The 18,229-nt window shown below is 37.8% G+C and overlaps 1 protein-coding gene across 2 annotated transcripts in view; it reads right to left on the bottom strand.

Annotated features, from left to right (window-relative positions):
* Window positions 1-18,229, bottom strand: part of COL9A1 (collagen type IX alpha 1 chain) — an 86,735-nt gene that overhangs the window by 7,655 nt on the left and 60,851 nt on the right. For both annotated transcript variants that reach the window (XM_023230286.2, XM_023230287.2), the window contains 5 exons: window positions 16,898-16,930; window positions 12,219-12,365; window positions 11,966-12,020; window positions 9,955-10,143; window positions 3,289-3,366 (listed from right to left, as the gene is read on the bottom strand). In XM_023230286.2, coding sequence (XP_023086054.1) covers window positions 3,289-3,366; window positions 9,955-10,143; window positions 11,966-12,020; window positions 12,219-12,365; window positions 16,898-16,930 — 502 coding nt within the window. The remainder of the gene's footprint in view (window positions 1-3,288; window positions 3,367-9,954; window positions 10,144-11,965; window positions 12,021-12,218; window positions 12,366-16,897; window positions 16,931-18,229) is intronic.

The following is an 18,229-nucleotide window of genomic DNA, read 5'->3' as shown; positions in this document are numbered from 1 at the left end:
TTACGTCGTAAAAAAATATGTTAAATGCCTTAGCACAAAGAATGATCCAACTATCTTTTTTTTTATTCAGGAGGATTGGAGCCCCAAATCCAACAATAGAAACAACAAAGAAGGTTGCAGAATATGCTGTTCTGCAGGTTCTTTCTTTCTTTTTTTTTTTTTTTTTAGGTTCTTTCTTTTAGGTAAGATGTGTATTTATCTAGAAGGTTCCAGACAAATCCCTGCACAGAAGCTGGTTGAAGGTCCCTCAGGCCTTAAAGTCCTATTAATAATATGTTTGCAAGAGATCAGAAATCACATTCCTAGACACATTCAAGCTCTACCAAGAAATAAAAAGCAGTCTAGCCTCAGTGGACAATTAAGTAGTGAAATGATGTACTGCTACCCAGTACTTTGCATTTGTGATTTGGAGTTGAAGTAGACTTTCATGGAGAGAAGGTCTGAGGCATCGGGGTGGTGCTGATTTAGAGAAAAGTAATATATTACTGCTGATCAAGAGCAAGAGAAAAAAGCTGCAAGGGCTGAACTGGGGTCCAGCTTTGCCCTCAGCTCTCCTTGATCCACCTTAAAAAGCAAAAAGTGGACTTGCTATATTAATAATGGTACCAACAGCCAACATTTCTTGAGTGCCTACTGTAGCCAGGAACTGTCTTAAGCAATTTACATGGATTAAGTTTCTTTATTTCTCAGAAATACACTATCAGAGAGGTGTCCTTCTTATCACTGTTTTATAAATGGGAGAACTGAGATGCAGAGAAATTAAGTAACGTGCCCAATGTCATAAAGTTAGTTAGTGGCAGAGTCAAATGTGAACCTGGGATGTCTGCATTGTAGAAGCCACTCTTCGAACAGCCCACTTTCGGGTACTAGCTTTAAGGGAGGAATGACCCAAAAAGCTCTTGTCAGGAACTTGACTGACTTGAGCATACGCATGGTGTCAACAAGAGAACATGGGCCGACCTTGAAACCCAAGCCCTCAGCTGGTGCTTTCACCTGTGTGCTGCACGAGGACACTGCGCCAAAGCGCAGAAAACGACCCAGCAGCAGACCCCTCTTCTCTGCGTCTGTGCTTTTGAAAGTTAGCCTATATTCCTGAAAAATAATCTGGAACTCAGATTTTTCACTAAACAATGTCAGATATCCTCTCAATTAAAAGGTTGCAAAAAGTCCAAAAAAGGAAGGCTACTGAGGTTGAGATAGAAGTAACCATAACAAGGAAATCAAGAAAGAAGAGTAAGCTGGGAGGTGAGAAGGATGGGAGACAATCAGAGCTGATGGGGAGAGAGCAAAGTGAGAGGAGGGGAGCGATCAGAGGAGGGCGACGATTTTGGAGGTGATCCTAGGAAAGGAGGGCCAAGGACCGACCAAAGGAAGAAAGGAAAGGAAAACAGAAAGGACAGGTATTAAGAGTCCCCTGGAAAAGGGAGTGCACAAAATGTTTTAACAATTCAGATTTAAGATCCAATCCAAGATCAGCTGAAATTAATCATTTTGTTTATAAGTGATCCCAGGGAGGGCTGCAGATAATGATCTTGTCCTGCCTCACAATTTGCTCACACGTGGATGGTCTGATGTTCTAAAAAGCAATCAGGGAAGCCCCTGTGGCTGGGCGCCCCGTTTGCGCCCCCATCAACCTGGCTCCTGAAAATGGTTTACTGCAGATGGGAGATAATGTGCTCCTGACAGTCTGGGACACAGCACACATGCAACTGATCTTCCTCTATCTTCTCATCTTTACATTGAAAATGTGGCTTACCAACAGATTTTTTTCAAAGTAATAATCCCTAGAAACCAGAATACATTTTCAATAAAGGAAAATGTTGCCAATAGTGCAAGTCACTGGTTCAAGAACTGTTAAGTGATTTGTCAATAAAACGAGAAAAGAAGTTATAAGGCTATCTCATAAATATATAGATAGTTAAGTAAATTGTGATGATAATATGATATTAGCCTCAAAACTTCCTATTCCTACCACTGGTGACAGAGACAAGCACCTTTAGTAAATTCTATTTCCTTTTCCTCTCCTCTAAACACCAATGAATCCAAGCTTTACCACATATTAAAATCTTCTCTAAATCCCATTTAAGCCAGATTTTCCCTTCATTTCTAATCATAAATCTTCCATTTCCAATTATAAAAATTTATCAATTTGTGAAAACATTTTGACGAGCCCATGAATCAGTTTTAGAAAGGCAGTGTTTGAGTTATCTCCACACATTCATGTTTTTTAAAAAAAAATTTTAATGAGAACGCAATCCCCAGAAGCAATGAAATGGATAATTGGAAAGCAATGATGTTTTTGGCTACAATTATAGCTGTGATTAAATACATCAGCCTCCGGCAGAATTCGAAAATTGTAATTTCTTTTCCTAAACTTCCCTAGACCAAGTTTTCCCAAACCATTGTGGAAGCAAGTATCATCTCAATTCTCCTCAGCAACAGACCCCTAGGGCTTTGGGAGCCTTCCTAAGCCACTGCCTCGTCACAATAAGAGAGCGTTTGCTGGAAAGTTGAGCATCATTCATGTCCTTAAACTGAACTGGCTTTTGGCCCTGCTATGCTGCCTCTGTGCTTGGGCTTGTAAGTCATTTCTCAAGGGATGAGTGTGTTCCAGCCTGGACTCTGGTGACAGGGTAGCCAGTGTATAAAGAGAACAGAAGGCCTAGTGAAAGACTCTGGGCCCTTCACACAGGGGCTACCCTGTCACCTCAGTTGACACAGCTGTGATGTGTGGCTTGCGTGTGGCTCTTAGTGGTTATGAGTAGGAATGTTCAGTTTTGTATTTTCTTTCTTTCTTTCTTTCTTTTTTTTTTTTCGTGGATGCGGGGTTTTGGAGGGTGTTTGAAAGGGGAGCTTTTAAAATAAAATTTCGGTTACTTCTTGTGCAAGAGATTAAAAACTGGTTAATTTTCCTACTGCTCTGGCATTTTAGATTAAAAAAAAAAAACAGGAAACTATCACCTGCTTTAGAAATAGATAGGATCCAATGTATTTAGAATTTTATAACAAGTGCATCATGCCTGGACCTTGACACTATTTTTCTTGAAGCATCTATTTAAGGAAATTAGTATTTCAAGTCCTGATACCTATTTTCTGACAAAGAATACAGATATGATTTACAGATCATTCTTTACTAAAGCTGGTCTTGAAAAATCTATGCTAGCCATTCTGAATAATTAATATGCTTAAGTGATCAAATAACAATTATTTTAAAAGTTTATTCAATTCAGGCTGTCGACTTGCTTCCAATTTGGCTACCTCCTCCTCTCAGCTATACAGCACACTCACCTGGGAGACCTATAGCTCCAGGCAAACCTTTGGGACCTCTTCCTGGAGGGCCACGCTCCCCCTTTTCTCCCAAGTCACCTGCATTACATTAAAGAAATGTTATTTTTCTACATATCTATAAAAATAAACTTCTGTATCTTTAAACTTTAAGCAAATCTAAAATTCAGAAACCAAAAAGTCATGAAATTGCCATAAACTAGATTATAGTGAGTATGCAGCAAGGCAAAAATCAAGTTCATCCTATTAATAGATCTAAGGGGGGAAAATCAAATTATTATATTCACAGATACTGGAATGACATTTGACTTAATTGAACATGTATTCTTGATAAAACATTCAATAAAATAAGAACCAATGGCCACTTCCTAAACATGAAAGATAAATCTGTCTTAACCCAAAAGTTAGCATAATGCATAATGGAAAACACAAGAATTACTTCCACTACAATCAGAACAATATAAAGACACATACTTTATCACTATTATATAACATTTGGTTTGAGGAATTAAAACTATCTCTATTTTCAGGAGATATGAATATATATTTTAAAACTCCAGAAAGTTAACTCAAAAACTACTACAAACAGTAGCATTCAGTCAACTAGCAGGGTACAAAATTAATATATTGAAATTATAATTTTATATATATTAACACAACCAGTAATAAGACATGGTAAAGAAGACACCATTTATAATAACAATTAAAATATTAAACAATGATGAATAAAACTAATCAGAAATAGGCAAGTCCAACATGACAAAAGGTTTAACATTTCTAAAGGACACCAGAAGACTTGAAAATCATTCTTAAATAGAAATGACATCATCATAAAATGTTGCCAGTTCTCCCCAAGCTGAATTTTCATCATGATCTTAAAAATACAAACCCATTTTTTATCAGAAAATAAGATCCTGAAGTTTGTATAGAAAACACATAAGCCAGAGTAAGCCACAAAAACTCCATAAAGAAAAGCAACATGAAGGGAATTAATTTGACCAGATATTAAATCAACTAAAATGTGTGGTGGTGGTCTCTGAATACACAGACCAGTGAAACAGAATAGAAAGCCCAAAAAGTAGGCCCAAATACATACAGGATTTCGGTTTATAAAGAAGGTGGTGTCTTAAAGTGGGAAAAAGTTGAACAATTCAGTAAACAGAATTGGAAGAAGTGAGTAAAGAAAAGTTAGATCTATACCTCACACCCTATTCCAGGATAAAATACAAATGGATCAAGTATTTAAATGTAAGTTAAGAATCAAAAGATAACAAAGGAAAATTGTGACCTCAGATTGGCCTTTTTATTAAGATGCAAAATATGAAAAGTTCCTAAAATAAATACAAAAAGGTCAACAACATAACAGCAAAAAATAAATAAATAAGTAACCAAAATACATGAGCAGGCATGTCACTAAAAGGAAGTAAAAATGGCTCTTAAAAATATGAAAAATTCCCTGACTTCACTCTCAGAACAAAATAAATGCAAATTGTTAAAAAAAAAAAAAAAAAAAGGATGCTGTTTTAACCTATAAGATCGGCAAAAATTCCAAAGTTCAATTAAACATATACTAGCGAGTCTGTGAAAAATGCACTGTTATGAATTGCTGATAAGAGTATAAATTTGGACAATCCCATTGGAGGGTAATTTGACAATAGCTATCCAAATTTTTTACCCAGCAGTTCTACTTCTAGGAATTTATCATAGAGATAGAGATGGAGTGTATGCTGCTATTTTATACAAAAATGAAATACCTACAATGTTGTTCACTGTGGCCCCGCTATAATAGCAGAAGGTTGGAAACAATCTATGTCCATTAAAAGGTTAAATACATTACAGAACTTCCACAGAATAGAACACTATGCAGCTGTGAAGAAATAGCCAGGAAGCTCTTTGGCATGGTCTCCATGTCATACTGTTCACTGAAAAAGGCAAGTTCCAGAACACTTGCTAAAGAACAATATGATTCATTTTTAAAAGGATGAAGAAAAAATACATATTCATGTATCCTTATATAGAATTGCTCATAAGGATATGTAAGAAAAGAATAGTATTGATTACCTAGTGGGAAGGAGAAAGGAAATTAGGCAGGTAGGAGGCAGGGATGGGAGAGAAACTTCACTAAATACTTTTTTTTATACGTTGTTAATTTTTGGAACTGTATAAATTTAGTATTATGAAATATAAATTAATCAATCTTAAAAACATAAAGTGTGTTGTCACAGTGTCTATATTTCACTACTGACTCGTTGTTTATGGGGAACATACTGTGGATTGCAATGAACCATGTGAATTTGCAAGACATTTACAAGACAGTTGATTGAAATTGGGGATTTAGCGGGGACGGAACAAAGTTGCATTAATTATCCCAGCCCCTAAAGATACCAAACCCAGCAACTTGGCTCATTAACAAAATGCACTGTTGCATTAGTTAACTGGTCCTAAATGGCGTCTGCTGCTCTTTGCTGAAGGCATTATCCCATTATTCTGGTAGTACAGTAGTATATCATTATTCTACTATGCTGTTAGAAAATGCAGTGGCACCTTGCAATAAATTCTATACATACCATTTTTTTCAAACATTTGTATCAACTTAGCCTCATTCAACATTAAGTCAAATTTGTTATAATTTTAAAAACAAAGTCATGTACACAACAAAAATAGAAAAAGTATCTGTATAACCGTCTGCACTCAGATAGTCAAAGATCTCTAATTCTGAAGTGAATGTTTAGTCACCATACTTTGATTTTAGCTGTGAATGTCTTTACGTGAATGTTTTTATGATCAACTACATTTCATCACATTTCAAAACAATTTAAATTTATATAAATACTATGAAGGACTGAACTCAGGTTGAACTCATATTTACATAAGCTAGTTTTTTTAACACTCATCATCAATATGGCCTTACTATATTAGGAAGATATGACAACTAACATCTTATAAACTAATGGCATAAGCATTCTTGTTAACTTGGTAATTCGAGTGTCATATCACTATAATTCTGGAGGCTGGAAATGAGAACAGACTCTCTAAATGTGCCACATTTTCTGAAGATATGAGATGAACATTATAAATTAAAGTGTGGCTTTTACACTGATAGTAAAAGCTAAACTTATTTGTACATTTTAGCATGAAGCCACACCAACTTTTAATGTTGCTTCAAGGAATAAGACCAGTGTCTTTGTTGTGATTATGTCTTTGGTTATCAGTCAGAGAAAAACAAGTTTTAAGATGAGCTCCCAAACAGAGCCTATTTGGCAAACGGCCATGCCGCAGCAAACCAGGCATACAGGTTGGTTCCATCGACAAGGTTAATCTACTACTTCAAACCCTGGTCATGTCTTCTTTTGAGATGTACAAAAACCAGCTCAGGGAACTAAAGGTCCAGCTGTGTTGTCCTCCTCAGTCAAAAAATATGCATAAAGAGCTTGTAAAATAAGCTTTAGATAATGTATAGAGAAAAATACACAGCTTGAGCAGAAAAACAGCTCATTATAAACGAGTGGAAATTCTCATTGCTATATAGTTGCTATTTATTTCATTTATTCACGAGCTATCATTGATATTCTATCTCCATGTAAACAGATTATCACTGAGAAAGGTGTTAGTCGTAATCATGACACGTGTGTTTTCTCAGACCTTCATTTACATATTGCAGTGTCTGTTTGATTCACACTAAAATATCTAAAAATATACAGCCTTACTCAAAGGGACTTAAAATTAATCCAAACTGTGAATATTTTAAACTAATATTTATGACACAAAAGACCAATGTAATACTAAGCCAAGTGAACATAAGGCCAGTTAGATATCTCTCAGGTTTTGAACCTGGGCCCTAACATTTTTGTATAGTATTGTATAAAGCATGTCAGTGAAAAACAGAAAAATTATAGACATAACCTAAGCTTTGACTATGATTTGAGGCATATTTCTACTAGCTCCTATTGAAAATGTTCTACTGTGTTCTTCAGAGTATTTTCTAGGAGAAAAACAGTGACTAAGACATAGGCTGAACTGTTCAAGCATTCATAATAAAACTTGTTTGTTATTTATGTCGCAGTTTCTCTGGAAAAAGGCTCTCAAAGTGGCTAGATGGTAGAGCAAGATTCATACCACCCCTTCTTTACCAGGGATGGAGAAAAAAGCCAACAAGCAATTCTGAAATACATCTCTCCTCTAAATGACTGAAAATTTAAGTTTCAAAATGGTGGAATGTTTATTCTCAGGGAAATTTCAGCTGTAATCCTTAGGATATTACAAAGCTATATGTTTTCTAATAAATACTACTATTAATGTGTGTGGTGGGACAAGAAGAATCGAATCCAGCTGCCTAAAATCATACATTTCCAAAAGTATGACAGTGTTAATTGATTTTAAAAATTTAATTACCCCTCCCTACCTCCACCCCAAATTCTCCGAAGTTAAACTGAGAGAAGACACTGCTTTAAAGGAATCTGATAACGAGAAAGGGATGGAGGAGGGTAGGGAGAAAAAAAATCCTTTGGAAAAGAGAAAAGAATTATATCCCTTCATGTTATAGATTATGTCATGAATACTGAAGAAAAATTAAGGGGAAATACCTCATATGATCATGCTATGCTTGACGAATGAACTTAGTGCTAGAGACATTTTCCAGGTTCCAAATATAGAAATTTACTTTTCTTTCTTTCATACTGAGGTTCATCTGCTAGAGCCAACCCAACCCAACCTAGCCACAAGTCACTGTTGCTAAATCTTCCCCAAACAATTCACCATTGTTTCCAGTGGTTCTCAACCCTGGCTGCACAGTCAAATCACCTGGAGAATATTTTCAAATCCCAATGCCCAGGCCAATAAAATCAGCATCTCTGGGAATGGGATCCAGACATCAGTGGTTTTAAGCTCCTCAGGCAATTCCAGTGTGCAGGCAAGGCTGACAAAGGCAGCTTTAGACTGTCCTAGCTTAGCAAGTGACATTGGCATTTTCATTTTTTAAAGAAGAGTTCTGCGACTGGCTCAAACACAGTGAAGCTCTGCCCCAAGGAGACTTCCTGTTAACCAAAAAAAATAGGGCTGTGATGTCTGTAGGCCCTATAATGTATTCCTTTCAGTAGGAAAATGGGCAATTGCTCCACACCAGGTGCCGCAGAACCCCCAGGAGGGCCCGTTAAACTAGACAGCTAGACCTCGAGCCCAGAGTTTCTGATTCAGTGGACCCAGCGTGGACCAGAGAATCTGCATTCCTAACAAGGTCCCTGGTGACACTGCTGCTCCGGGGACAGCTCTTTCAGAACCACTACCCTAAAGTGAACTCAGGAAAGGCTGAGTCATCATGATCCAGCCACTTTAGCACAACAGATCCAAGGAAGTCAACAATCTACCTAAGGCTGTAGAGTTTCTTAGAAATTATTTACAGAGTGAATTGAGACTGACCATAGAGAGAGCACCTAAGGCATGAGCTCCTGAACTAGTAAAGCAGGACAAACATGAATAGGTACGTGACTCTTTCAAAGAAAGTGCTCAGTTCTCTTTAAGAAAAACTCTACCCTCAGTCTGCACTCTATTTGATTTTGTCTAGCCTCCCAAAGCTTTAAAATCATGCCAGCCTTATAAGAGGTCTCAGTTAGATCCCATTTTTTTTAACATGAAGCTCTGAACACACCAAAAAAAAAATGTAATTAAATAAATTGTTCCAGCTGAAGGTCTAGTTAGTCAACTGCATCAGCAATTCATTTATAGATCCAAAAAGGCAGCTTGCTTGCCCTCTGACCATTCATACCATAATATTTATCCCTAATTGGAGCACCGCAGTACTTAAAAAAGAAAACAAAAATCCCTCTCGTTTCTGATGCCATGTCTTTCTGAAGTTCCCCAGAAAGATGTCAGTCACTCATCATGACATAGAAACTACTTGCTTTATTTAGTCCTCTCTGTAAATTATCTAGGGCACATACACTCCAAGCTGATATACTTACTCCCTTCAACTAGCAAACTCCAAATGAGGCAGCCAGTTCCTCCACCAGTCCTGCTGAGTACCTAACACACTCATAGTCCCGTTTTTCTGCAAAATACTGGATGCAAGGGCTTAACTTGCTTTAAATAAAAATGGAAGGAACAAACTATCTTACACACTGAAGAAGAAATTACATTAGATTGTATTTCAGAGCTGAAAAAAATCCCATCAAAACTAAATATCCAATGTGATATTTTAAAAGAGGAGGAAGCTCCAATTCATATTTTTCTTATGTCCTATTAACACATTTTGTTAGTTTAAATAACAAATACAAACATCCTAAGGATGGTTGCCATGTTAGAGGAGCTCGACAATGACTTCAGGGTCTTAAAAAAAAAAAAGCAAAAAAAAAAAAAAAGCTGAATGATCGTTTACCAGATCCCATAATCTTTGTTTTGAACCATGATTGAGGTAAAGTGTAATAGAAAAAGATCAGTACTAAAAGACACAGGACTTTAATTCTAGTATTTGGTCTACTGTTGTGGTACAGCAGGGACAAGAGAATATTACATAACAGTTTTTGAATCTTCACCATCACTGTTGTAAAAGAGAATAATACGTGTTATCTCACTGGATATTCAGAAATTGGTAAAACATAAATTCCTTGAGCTTGATACAGATTATACATCTGAAAAAGGTTGCATTCTTTGGTTCCACGTGGGCAGATGACTTACCTTTAGGTCCCCTCAAACCAAGGGCACCAGGGGGCCCTTTAACGCCCGGAAGGCCACGCATTCCCATCTGGCCTGGGAAACCATTCTCTCCAGGAGGGCCAGGGGGACCAGGAGGGCCAGGCCTTCCAGGGAGCCCAGAGGCACCCGAGTCTGGACGCTTAAGACTAGCAGCCATCTCAGCAAAATGCTCTAAAAGAGAATAAACAAAACAACCCAGAAGTGTCAGAAACATAAAAGTTATTCTAATGAAAAGAGAGGTATTCCAGATGCCTTTTTTCTAAATGTGTCACCAGATCTTCAAAACGGGTGGTAAGAAATGAATAAAGTTGGATAATTTTTCTGTGGGCTTTCTGCCAGGAAGCTTTGCTGGTGCTGTTTGATGCAGCTCTCCCTGGATATATTTGGCCCTGTTGTTCTGAGACAGAGTCAGGGCGCAGGAATGGAGGTAGCAGGGACTGGGATTTACAAAAATCTTCAACTAAGGCTTTGGGGTGAATGGTGTTCTGGAAGGATGTCATCTGAATACCAGCTGGGTATCTGAAAACTCAGCATGGGAAGAAAAATGAGTTTCTTAACATAGGTGGAAGCAGATATCCAGACTGTTTTCAAAAGCCAAAGACATTGTCCAAAATTAATATTCAGACACCATTTGAGACCTCGCCTCATGTTCTTAGTTTGAAGATATATAAACTGAAATATCCCCAGGAGTCACAGCTTCTTATAAATCCTCCTTCTCAGAAGTTTTTTCCATGCTTGAAATAGACAGCAAACATTAAAAATAACTTGTTTCTTGGGAATGGTCAGAGTTAGTCTTAAAAATTAATAACTGTGTGGGCTTTTCCAGGAACCATTAAATAGATCCTGAATCACCCACGAAAGCCATGGCCTACAAGAAAATCTCCCTATGAAAACATTCTAAGGGAAATATTCTCATGTAATGTTTTTTAAACTTAGAGGGTAAAGGAGAAAATGAAATGGAAACAAATTTCTACCCAACATTTTTAAATTGTTTAAATGTGAGTATTCTAAATTTGCTTGTATAAGAAGAGTTTGCATCGAATCATAATTTTTAAGATATGTAATGTTTAAAACTAAAATAGACGTTCAGGACAAAATGTCTGCAATGAAGAGACCTATATTGCTTTTCAAATATAGAAGTGAATGTTTTGTTCCCATTTGGTTCTGGAAAACTTCTCAAGTCTCCTAGACAAACTAGACTGTCTAGTGAGCATACAAAAGAGTATCTCTTCATGACAAAGTTAGCTACACCAGAATACTATAACTAACTGTAGGCTTCAATGTCACAGAACTCCTCAGCTATAAGGTGCTTTTGCACATCTTCATTTTCTGTGTGTTTTTATAGCTAGACCAAATCTGAAACAAATAACAATTGCCATAGCTACAGATAAATTTTGCAAGGGTTAACAAGTATGAAAATGTGTCATAATTTTGGTAAATGCTGGTTATTGATTTTTTTTACATATGTGTACATGAATGGAGAGAATGTCCTTATACTTCTTATGGGCATGGAGTCTGTCATTTACTTCTCACAAAATGTAGAGAAAGCCTAGGTCAGTGCTAGGTACACACTAAGTGGTAGGGTCTTAAGGAGGGGAGAGACAACTAAGAATTTGTGTTCCAAAGGAAAAAAGTGTGTGTGTGTATGTGTGTGCGTGTGTGTGTGTGTGTGTGTGAGAGAGAGAGAGAGAGAGAGAGAGAGAGAGAACTTTGTTATAAATTAACCCCTATGGCAAAAAAAAAAAAAAAAAAAAAAAAAAAAAAAAGGCAGGATAACCAGAAAGGTAATATTTTACATTGAGGCTATGGACTATATACTATTGTGGATGCCAACAGTTGGATAAAACAGAATTGGCATTAATATTACCCTAAATATCCTGTCTTTAAGGCATACAAAAAGTCACTCTTGTTTACCCTTGCATATCTACAAGAATAAAATCCTAAGAAACAAGAGTTGACGGTGGGAAAAGTCAAACCATTGTGATTTATTTACCTTGTATGACTCTCATGCAAACCTGCTTAATGTGCTGATCTGTTGGTGCTCTACCCTGTGACAGAAAAGAAAAAAAGGCAGATTAAGCACCGAACCATAAAGAGAACATCGTTAAGTTGTAAACTGACAGACTGCAAGGAGCCAGGTGGCTGGATTTACAAGAGAACTTGCTGAGAAGCTGATGCCTAGAACACCCCTGCTGCTGTGGGACGGAGCCTCCAAAGGGAAAGCACAGAAGCTGCCCACCACTCACCGGAGGGCCCTGGACACCAGGCAGGCCGGTGGCACCCTGTTCTCCCTGCACGCCCCGGGGTCCAGGTGGTCCTCTTGGTCCTTCCACTCCAGGAAGCCCCCGACTTCCCTCAGGCCCTCTCAAGCCAGGCTCCCCAGGATTACCTGCCTGGAACACAATTGCACACTATCAAACCAGGGCTAAGCATAAAGAATGTGCCTGCTTCATACTCATACAAACACTTACATGAAATTTGGGGTTTCCTGCATTCTGCATCCTAACAGGTGTTCTTTCAGAGGTTACAAAACCTTCACCGCAAGGTGAAGACACATAATGCCACACAACTTACACATCTTTAGAAATCTAGTTCAAGTTAACTTTCAATATATCTTTCTTCTGGCTGGGTGCGGTGGCTTACACTTATAATCCCAGCATTTGTGGGAGGCCGACACGGGTGGATCACAAGGTCAGGAGTTTGAAACCAGGCAAGCCAATATGGTGAAACCCCATCTCTACTAAAAATACAAAAATTAGCCAGGCATGGTGGTGCACACCTGTTGTCCCACCTACTTGGGAAGCTGAGTCAGGAGAATCGCTTCAACCCAGGAGATGGAGGTTGCAGGGAGCGGAGATTGCGCCACTGCACTCCAGCCTGGGTGACCTAGTGAGACTCTGTCTCAAAATCATCATCATCATCATCATCATCATCATCATCATCATCATCTTTCTTTTGGGGATAGTTATTCTTGCAAAATCTTTATTGGAATACTACTTTTTAAAAAAACTACATACTTTAAGTCACTTCATACTTTAAGTCACTTTCTAAGAGTAACCTAGTTTTCAATAAGCTTGTTAACATTTTCTGGCTACACAAAAGCCCCTGCATTCCTACAAAATATGTTACTTTGCATATCACTAATGCAGCAAGCATAAAATAAAGATATTTCCAAGAATATAAGTTATTTAGCCCTTATAACTTTTTTTTTAGAGAATGTGAAGATGCCATGTATATCCAGGAATTACTAAACTAAATCAATGCATTTAAAATACCGCATTTAAAATGCTGCATTTAAAATACTTGACCAGGCCGGGCGCGGTGGCTCATGCCTGTAATCCCAGCACTTTGGGAGGCCGAGGTGGGCAGATCATGAGGTCAGGAGATCAAGACCATCCTGGCTAACATGGTGAAACCCCATCTCTACTAAAAATACAAAAAATTAGCAGGGCGTAGTGGTGGGTGCCTGTAGTCCCAGCTACTCGGGAGGCTGAGGCAGGAGAATGATGTGAACCTGGGAGGCAGAGTTTGCAGCGAGCCCAGATCATGCCACTGCACTCCAGCCTGGGTGACAGAGCAAGACTCCGTCTCAAAAAAAAAAAAAAAAAATCTTGACCAAAGAAAGTTACAACTTATCTGAGTATCAAGGAAGTTAAAAAATCTAAATATTAAAGAAGTTAAAAGTAAACCATGTGTTTCCTTAGCATAAAAGCAAATACAAGTTAGATTTTTTTTTTTCAGCTGAAAGCAGACCACTAAAAGCATTCAAAAGAATCATCTAAGACAAATGTTTTAAAAGAGATCAAATTAATTCACTTTTTGTTAAACTAAAAATTTGTTAAATTCTTCTGGTAGAATTTGTGGCAGAATAGCTCTAATGTACTGCTGCTGTTCAGAATAAGAATGAGAAGATAAAAGAACACGAGGCAGCAAGGGAATGCTAGTGTTCAAGATATGAATATTTGTAAAGCAATTTAATCCTGCTTCTTTTTCATATGCATCATTTATCTGGAAAACCTGGCTCTTTCAAACAAATACTTTAGACTGAAGAAGGTGATGAAGCAATGCTTTTACTAGATACATCCAAATAAAGCTCAGCAAATGTGCTTTTCCAATTTCTCTTTATGCAAAAGAAATTGATATTCATCTAAGTCAACTTGCCAAAATAGTTTCTATGAAGAAATTATGGTTTAAAAGACTTCCTGAAAGACTGTCAGCAGGACAAGGAAAAGGCATCCTATACAGAAGGCTGCAACATTGTCAGGTGCCTAGTGTGCAAAACTGTAACAACTTCTTTTTTTTTTTTGAGATGGAGTTTTGCTCTTGTTGCCCAGGCTGGAGTGCAATAGAGCGATCTCGGCTCACTGCAACCTCCACCTCCCAGGTTTAAGAGATTCTCCTGCCTCAGCCTCCCGAGTAGCTAGGATTACAGGTGTGTGCCACCACACCTGGCTAATTTTTTATATTTTTAGTAGAGATGAGGTTTCTTCATGTTGGCCAGGCTGGTCTCAAACTCCTGACCTTGGATGATCCACCCATCTTGGCCTCCCAAAGTGCTGGGATTACAGGCGTCAGCCACCGTGTGCGGCCAACAACTTCTAAAAGAACCCAGAAGAGAAGACAAAATATTCAGAAATATACTGAAGAACTGACAGAAAACAAAGGAGACCACGACGGAATGTATAATCCTGCTGGCAGTGACTGAAATACAATAAGAGATGGGAACTTCCTAATGAAGAGATTAAGGGCCAATATGGCCAGGACCCTGGGTCTTTGGGAAAGAATTCCTCAACTGAGGAGTGGTATACTGAAACAGAAATCAGGTTACAGACATTGCCTACTTCACAACTTTGTCTATGCTGAAATTAATGAAGAAAGTGAAAGTCTTCGTGTTAGTAACAATTTCCCCTGATTCTGGGACAGTAGACTTCAATTTCACTCATATTACCTGGGCAGTGTCAGGTAAGACACAGGTGGGGAAGGAGATGAATCAAGGGCTAATTCATAATATTATATGCAAATTTGAATGCAATTAATGTATTCTTGTCACTGCACGGTTCATTAACTTTTCTTTTGTTATAGCTTGAATTCTTTCTTTTTTTTTTTTTTTTTTTTTTTTTTTTTTTGAGACGGAGTCTTGCTGTGTCTCCTGGGCTGGAGTGCAGTGGCCGGATCTCAGCTCACTGCAAGCTCCGCCTCCCGGGTTCACGCCATTCTCCAGCCTCAGCCTCCGGAGTAGCTGGGACTACAGGCGCCCGCCACCTCGCCCGGCTAGTTTTTTTTTTTTTTGTATTTTTAGTAGAGACGGGGTTTCACCGTGTTAGCCAGGATGGTCTCGATCTCCTGACCTCATGATCCGCCCGTCTCGGCCTCCCAAAGTGCTGGGATTACAGGCTTGAGCCACCGCGCCCGGCCATATTGAACATTACTATTTCTAGATAGTGAAGTGGGATTTCTATTACCAAACTCAATCAAGATTTACTTTAAATTTTTCTCAACCTTCGACCATTTCTATTAAAAATTATCAGGCATAAAAATGTGACTTGAAACTTGAGACATGTTTTTTAGAGGCAGGTAAGTTAATACAAAGTAATAACATTCATCTCTGCGGTTCGCAGACAGCCCAAGGCTAGGCATTGTGACCAAGTCTGATTGGGTCCTCCTGGAGAAAGTGAAGCTGAGGATAGATCTAAATGCTTAAGTAGGAGGTAGCTAAGAGGAAGAGGAGACCAGAACACGTGTGAAACAGCAAGTAAAAAGAACTGTAAATGGATGAAGTTCTAGGTATGTAGGAGATGAGGTTTTATCTTTTTTAAAAATCTAGATGACATTGGCTGCCATGAGGATAATATGTTGGACAGGGACAGAGAAGGGTTGAGGAGATTCCAGAAACAGGAAGGACTTGGAAACTGATGGAAGCTGGCGGTAGTGGCATTTGAGATTGAGGTCTGAGCTTCATCTTTTCTCCTCACACTTTCTTAAATTCCTAATTGTTTTAGATGTGAATTCATTTCCAATTAGTAAGTCTTCTCAGGTTTCCTACTAAGTGATTCTATAATTCTGAATACATCTAACCTCTAAGGACACCAGTTTAGTTTCTATAAAATGACAAAAATGAACAAGATCATTTTCTACTTCTAATAATTCTCTATTATATTTTCTTATGCATTATTCCTCTATCTTACTTCCCCAACTAGAACACATCAGACATTAAGACAATTACTGAAATATTTTTCAATGGTATAACTGCCAATGAAATTTAGTTATACTGTTGACACCAAAAAGCACAAGTCAGTTATTTAAAAATGACCCATTTGGAGAGGACATTAGAGCATTACTGTGTAACACTCATTGAGTCATTTACAATATGGGGGAAAAAAAAACACTTCCTTTCGAGTGGTTAGTTCAAAAGGTAAATTCATTTACACAGTTGTGAGGTATTTTTCTATTGGATTAATCCATTACGTAAGGTACAAATTTAGACATTTATTTCCATGAAAGTAAGTCCTTTAAGAGTTGAATGTTGGCTGGATATGGTGGCTCACACCTGTAATCCCAGCACTTTGGGAGGTTGAGGTGGGTGGATCACCTGAGGTAAGGAATTCGAGACCAGTCTGACCAACATGGCGAAACCCCATCTCTACTAAAAATACAAAAATTAGCCAGGCATGGTGGTGCATGCCTGTAATCCCAGCTACTTGGGAGGCTAAGGCAGGAGAATCGCTTGAACCTGGGAGGTGGAGGTTGCAGTGAGCCTAGATTGCACCATTGCACTCCAGCCTGGGTGACAGAGCGAGACTCCATCTCAAAAAAAAAAAAAAAGAATTGAATGTTATGTAATGATTTCATAAAGCTGAGCATTATATATTCTACAGCTTTATTAATATTTTTAATTTTTTATACCATTACTGTTCACCATACTTACAGATCCCTTTGGGCCAGGTAATCCTGTATCTCCCTAAATCAATAAAAGAAATTTATGTTAGAACAATGTGTTCGCATTTGATAATTTCCTGAAAAAACCTTAAAAGTTATTGTGCTACTAAAATATAGAAAACCATGAACAGATTAACTCTGGCACTGCAAAAAAAAATTAGACTCCAATTTTGGATTCTAATCTCAGCTCTACTGCTTAACTCTGGGACCCTCTGTAAGCTATGTAAGCTATGTAACCTCCCAGCTTTTGGCTAATGTATCTGTTAAATAAAAGAGTTGAATCAGAGCTTCCCAGGGTTTCATCCAGATCTCAAATGCTAGGTGTCGAGAATTAAAAATATGGAAGGCAAAAGATTTTAAAATAGCATTCTTTTACAAAACACAACAGACATTTGGACCTGACGACTTCATTTTTGTAATTCAAGCAATATTTAAAAGTCATCCCCAAAAGTCTCCTAAACCAAATATGTATGATTTTATGCTTTTAAAAAAAAACCTTGAAAATTTCCTACCACTAATGCTAGAGATAAATTCAGCTCGTGTTGGCATATCAGCTTACCTCCACTACAAAACAATGATTTAAAACATCACGTTACCCTATAAAATGAACAATTTTAACAGAAGATGAAACTGGAATAATCCTCTTATGAATTTACTTAAGAGTTGGGAAGCTTTGACTAATTTAGATGTTACATTTATATTAGCTCTAAATCCTGAAAATAAGAATAAAACAACGTTACTAGATTTTTTTTCCTGCCCTACAAGCTCTCTAAAACTGTTTTCTGTAAAATCTATTACACTACCCCAAAAGACCAAAACATAAGCTTCCCCATTAAGTCACATTAGTCTGTGTCAAAACCATAATGATGAGCCTGCAAACCAAGCAGCTCCAGCAGTGGACAGAACTTGTTCTCATTTGTATTCCTTTCCTGGAGATTAGGCAGCAGCCTCCTCTGGAGATGGAAGTCACTTCTTCGGAGGGTTTTAGACTAAAGAGATTACCCTTGGTCAGATTTGTGAGTCACAGCTTTCTAACTATAATAAAACTTGAATATTGTTTTCATGATAGAGCACTATTATTCATAGACTTTCTATAGTCATGTAAGAATCACCTTGAATGTCTAGACATAAACCACAGAGGATTCACCATCTTTAAGGGAACACTTTTATTCTCCAAAAGTTTAAAGCCAGATCTATCAATTTGGCAGTGTTTCCTCTCTGCTTTACTTGATCTTGGCTGCAGTCTTGGGAGACTTTTGTTAACTGATAGGAGAAACATCATAACCTTTAAAGAAGGCAGTGAGGGTAACAGTGTCCAGAA

This window comes from Piliocolobus tephrosceles, chromosome 5, assembly GCF_002776525.5.
Source record: "Piliocolobus tephrosceles isolate RC106 chromosome 5, ASM277652v3, whole genome shotgun sequence".
NCBI classification, from domain to species: domain Eukaryota; kingdom Metazoa; phylum Chordata; class Mammalia; order Primates; family Cercopithecidae; genus Piliocolobus; species Piliocolobus tephrosceles.
The sequence above is the reverse complement of the archived record's forward strand: the minus strand, read 5'-3'. Positions and strand labels throughout refer to the sequence as shown.